This window comes from Helicoverpa zea, chromosome 1 (genome assembly GCF_022581195.2).
Source record: "Helicoverpa zea isolate HzStark_Cry1AcR chromosome 1, ilHelZeax1.1, whole genome shotgun sequence".
NCBI lineage: Eukaryota > Metazoa > Arthropoda > Insecta > Lepidoptera > Noctuidae > Helicoverpa > Helicoverpa zea.
The window spans coordinates 2237591-2243323 of NC_061452.1; the positions used below are offsets into that span (position 1 = coordinate 2237591).

At 48.3% G+C, this 5733-nt stretch overlaps 1 protein-coding gene across 1 annotated transcript; it reads left to right on the forward strand.

Moving 5' to 3' along the window:
• Window positions 1-207: 207 nt before the first annotated feature.
• Window positions 208-3050, forward strand: LOC124632943 (glycine-rich cell wall structural protein 1.8). Its single transcript, XM_047167967.1, has 2 exons — window positions 208-567; window positions 728-3050. The coding sequence occupies exons 1-2, from the start codon at window positions 507-509 to the stop codon at window positions 2941-2943; spliced, it is 2277 nt and encodes a 758-aa protein (XP_047023923.1). The 5' UTR covers window positions 208-506; the 3' UTR covers window positions 2944-3050.
• Window positions 3051-5733: the final 2683 nt, after the last annotated feature.

Consider the following 5733-nt stretch of genomic DNA (forward strand, 5'->3'; position numbering starts at 1 on the left):
TCTCTTCTTTCTAAGTAAATGATTGATAGCATTCAAATGGGAGAAAGTTTTGGTCTAAAAAAAATTGATAGGAATTGATAGAACTGCGTTTATTAGCCTGTCCGTACAACACAGACGAAGCAACACAAGAGAAATGACACAATAAGAGCAAAACCATAACATTGCACCGTAAGAAGCCACTCATTCATACTGTGCATTAATTAGTAGGTACTCGATGCATTGTTACAAGCCAAGGTGATCCTATACTGTACCTAAATACTGTAGTTCAAGGATAGCCAAAGACGAAGATGCCATGATATTCACTATCGCTTCTGACTAATCTCAGCTCGACAAAAACTGTGGCTTTACTACATTCATAACCTGTTGTGGGAAGTATAAAGCGTTATAAAAACTAATTGTTTTTCCCGTACATACGTATGTATGAGTTCCTATGAACTTTGAACACGCTCAGGCACTTAATATAAAAGGATGCTAACTACTAAACGTAGTCAGTTAACGAAGGAATCATGAAGGCGGTGCGCTCTTGCATCGTCCTCTGCCTCATATTAGGCTATAGCGATGCATCAGGTAATTGTTATTCCAGTTTTTGCGTCGTTATTGTTCAGTGATTACAGTTTTTGTAACGCACGAAAAACTTTTATGATATAAGCAGTCGACATAATTAAAAGATTATTGCGATTAAGTGATAAAGTTTATGTGTTCTAATGACATAAAATGTTGTTTTCAGTGAGGATCGGGCGCGCGTACTCGCACGGCGGTGGGGGCGGTGGGGGTGGCGCGGGCGGTGCATTCGGGTTTGGCGGCGGTGGTGGCGGCGGCAGCGCCGGCTATGGCGGAGGCTATGGCGGCGGCTCTGCTGTGTTCGGAGCTAGCTTGGAAGGCGTCCGCGATGGTGTCGGCAGCATACTCAGTGACGTGCAGTCCGGACTCAGTGCGCTCGGAAGTGCAGGCGCGGGCTTCAGCGCCGGCCTGGGCGGGAGCGGAGGCGGAGGCCTAGGTGGAAGTGGAGGCGGAGGCGGAGGAAACTATAAATCAGTTTATACGAAATCAGACGACGGAAAATCTGGTGGTTTCGCCTTTACGGGAACACTTGACGGCGGTAAAGGTGGATACGGCGGCGGCGGCGGATACAGTGGAGGCGGCAGCAGTGGCGGCGGAGGTTACGGAGGCGGCGCCGGCTTCGGCTCCGGTGGTGGATTCGGTGGCGGAGGAGGCCTCGGTGGAGGAGGCTCCGGAGGATCTGGCGGCTCTGGCGGACGAGGCAGCTCTGGAAGTGGAGGATACGGTGGCGGAGGAAGTTCCGGAGGATACGGCAGCACAGGCAGTGGAAGTGGGGGAATTGGCGGTGGACTGAGTTTTGGTGGTGGCCTCGGAGGAGGTGGCGGTGGGGGCAGTGGAGGTGGATATGGCGCCGGTGGCTCAGGCAGTAGTGGCGGCCTAGGAGGCAGTGCTAGTGGAGGTGGCGGATATTCCGCCGGAGGTGCCCACGGAGGTAGTGGTGGATCTGGACACGGAGGTAGCAGTGGATCTGCCCACGTATCAGCTAATTCCGGCAGCAGTGCTGGTGGATTTGGCGGTGGATTCGGCGGTGGAAGCGGCGGTGGCGGTGGATTTGGAATCAGTGGAGGAGGCGGATCTAGTGGCGGCTACGGAGGTAGCTCAGGAGGAGGCCACGGAGGCAGTTCAGGACATGGCAGTAGCTCTGGAGGTGGCCATGGAGGTAGCTCCGGGGGTGGACTCGGAGGCGGGTCCGGAGGTGGGCTTGGAGGTGGCTCAGGAGGAGGACTGGGCGGTGGAATAAGTTTTGGAGGTGGACTTGTTAGTGGCGGCAGTAGTAGTGGAGGACTAAGTGGAAGTAGTGGAAGCAGTAGTGCTGGAGGATACGGAGGAAGTGGCGGCCGTGGGAGCGGCGGCGGCAGCGGCGGGGGTAGTGGCGGTGGATATGGAGGAGGTATTGGAGGAGGCTTCGGTGGTGGAAGTGGAGGAGGCCTCGGTGGTAGCAGCGGTGGTTACGGCGGCTCTAGTGGGGGAAACAGTGGAAGCATCGGTGGGTCAATCGGAGGGAGCTCAAGCAGCGGCGGGGGCTACGGCGGCGGTAGTGGGGGAGGCTTCGGCGGCGGTGGTGGTGGAGGCCTCGGCGGTGGAAGCGCCGGTGGATACGGCGGTGGATCAAGTGGTGGCCGTGGAAGTGGCTCAGGAGGCGGTAGTAGCTCACTCGGGGGTTCATTCGTAGTTGGGCTATCTGGAGGCGGCTCAGGGAAAAGCCTTGGCGGCGGTAGTGGAGGAGGTTCCGCCGGAGGAGGCGGTGCTGGCTACGGCGGGGGTATTGGAGGCGGTAGTGGAGGCGGGTATGGCGGCGGCCTCGGCGGCGGCAGCGGAGGTGGCCTCGGCGGTGGTAGCGGAGGTGGCCTAGGCGGCGGTAGCTCCGGCGGCAGCGGCGGCGGTTACGGAGCCAGCAGCGGCTCTGGTGGAGGTGGCCTCTCATTCAGTGGAGGTTTTGGAGGAACTGGCTCTGGAGGCGGACTTGGCGGTGGTGCTGGCGGCGGTGGAGGAAAAGGCTACGGTGGAGGTAGCGGCGGCGGATTAGGATTGGGTAGTTTAGCTAAGTCCTTCCTCGGAGGTTTGAGTGGAGGGTTTGGCATAGGCGGCGGCGGCGGCGGCGGCGGTGGCGGCGCCAGCGGAGGTGGTTACGGAGGCGCTCGTGGTGGAGCTGGTGGCTACGGCGGCTCTTCTGGTGGAGCAGGCGGTTATGGTGGTTCATCAGGCGGCGCCGGTGGCTATGGCGGGGCCGGTGGTTACGGTGGCTCGTCCGGTGGAGCATACAGCAATAGTGACGCGTCCAGCGGGGCTGGTGGTTACGGAGGATCAGGCGGCTATGGCCAGTCAGGAGCTTACGCGTCAGCGAAGGCCTCAGCCTCAGCAAACGCAGGCAGCTACGGATAATACATACTAGTAGTTCTATGTACATAGTCAGGATAACACGGCCATATTGAATGTAATTGTAAAGTGATGTTTATGCCTCGTAGTCAGTAAACTTATTTATAGTTTTATTTTGTTGTTTTATTTCTTTATTCCAAATACACTATTTTGTTTAGATACCTGTCAGTTATACACAAACTTATTCCTGATCATTAGTTTGCTTTAGGCACTAATTTAACTTATTTCGCTTGCACGGAGTCAGATACGATTCCAAGTAATTTTGAAAAATGTACCTCAAAAATGCACCTTTTTTGTTGCACAAAAAAGTTCAATCTAAGTAGCAAGATCTCCTAATAATTAATTAGTAAATTACAGTCAACTTCAGGTCAGTGGTAACAGTTTTGTAGGAAAATCGTACTTATTACTATTGAGTTAAGGTGCATGACAATTACCACTGATGTGCAGTCTACCGTAACTAAACGTAAACTGAAAACTGACATAAAATTGGAACAGAGACGATACACAATGATTTGGGAAAATTCACAAGTCTGTGCAAAATTACAATATTTACCTAGGTATATTAATATTAGAATATATTGCACAATCATAATCATCAAAAGTCAAGACCATGACTTGGCTAAGACCATCGACTTTGCCCTGTTCAATATTCAGGGGCGTAGCTACCGCCGTATCTGCCGTATCAATTATACGGGGCCCCCGGGCCACGGGGGCCCCAAAAGTGTGTCATCATCCTCCGAGCCTTTTTCCAAACTATGTTGGGGTCGGCTTCCAGTCTAACCGGATTCAGCTGAGTACCAGTGCTTTACAAGAAGCGACTGCCTATCTGACCTCCTCAACCCAGTTACCCGGGTAACCCGATACCCCTTGGTTAGACTGGTGTCAGACTTACTGGCTTCTGACTACCCGTAACGACTGCCAAGGATGTTCAATGACAGCCGGGACCTACAGTTTAACGTGCCATCCGAAACACAGTCATTGGTGTCTAAGATATACTTAGAAAGTACATACAACTTGGAAAAGTTGCATTGGTACTTGCCTGACCTGGAATCGAACCCGCACCCTCATACTCGAGAGGTCGGTTCTTTGCCCACTAGGCCCCAAAAGTGTGTGAGGACAAAAAATAAAAACTTCCTAATTTATTTTATTTTACAAATATCAAAATTCTGAAAAGTAATTCTTTTTTTTTCCCGCCTTTAGCGTTCGTTCAAAAGTTAACAACACTCTACATCGTTATGGCGGGCTGCGGGACTTCCCCGTTTTACTTACTTCATCTTCATCTTCAACTCAGCGGGGAATCCTTCATCGATATCGCGATTTACGTGTACGTTGTTGTACTTTACAATGGATATTAAACCACGGAGTTAGTAGCAGCATAAGGGGGGGGAGAGGGCGGTCCGCCACTGGTACCACGTCTCGGGGGGTGCCATCTCGGTCGACACATATCTGCACGACCAGGATGGCACGGGCAGAAGGGACAAGTCACTGAGGGTGCCATTCTAATCTGCAAAGCCTAGGTTCACTACCAGTCACTGCATGCTATTCAAAGAAGACGGATCGCAATCCATTCAAAATTGCCCCACGTCCTATAACAATGTGACGAATCTCAAAAAAAAGATAAAAATGTTAAAAATAATATGGCATACTCTCTAATTTCTTTTTTTCACACCTTCATATGAAAAAAATGCTTTAAAGATTGTTTAGGCGCTGTTACGAAAACATCGTTCATGGGACTATTTATGGAATATTTTATTAAATTATTTTTTTCTCAAAACTTAAAAATTTCACACTGATTTTTAGGGTATAGTTAGAGAGCTGATATTTTCACAGATGATGTATTTCTGTTGCCGCTATAACAACAAATACTGAAAACTAGAATTAAATAAATATTTTGGGGGGCTCCCATACAACAAGCATGATTTTTTTGTCCGTTTTATAAATAATGGTACCTACGGAACCCTTCATACGCGAGTCCGACTCGCACTTGGCCGGTTTTTATAAAACATGTTTGGGTTTTTTATATCCCAAATTTCAAAAATAGCTCTTTATAAGTTTGCAACGACCCGTTTCCGGTTTCTTTACGTTAAATTAAACCTAGCAAAAACCACCACGAATGATTTCTACACGATTTTTAAGTACTTTTATTTACAATTTTAATCCATGATTATTGGCACGGAGTGCAGTGCACTGTTTATTTACGCGCTTTATATAAATGTGCATTAAATGAGTGAAAGGAAAATAGATTATCCCAGCGGCACTGAGAAAAGAAAAAGTTAACAGAAAAGGGAAGAGGTTATAAAAAAAGTGCCGTATAAGGGCCTCCAAACAATTTTTTATACGGGGCCCCGACAAAGCAAGCTACGCCACTGTCAATATTAAATAAATTAAAATACTTCCACCAAGGCCGCCATAACAGATGACTACCTACTAAAACTATTGAATAAGAATATTATGTCAATACCTATATTCCTAGATGATAAGTAATATACTTCACGCATTCGTTGCTAAAAACTGTCTTTCAATCGCTTTATACTTAAGCCATTTCGCAATTAGTATCAACTAATATAAACATCTACCCCCTTACTTATAAAAATCTCTAATCACCCTCTAAGCAACATTTTAACTAATCACTACTTAAAGTCTTAAGTAGTATTAGTTAAGACATGCTTAGGCAACGTTTATAAGTATGAATTTTCTTAAACAGCCCTTAAGTATTACTTATTATTTAATTCACGTTTATAAGTAGGGCTGTTAATAGTTAATATCCCAGTTTAATTTGGGATCTTCCATTCCAAA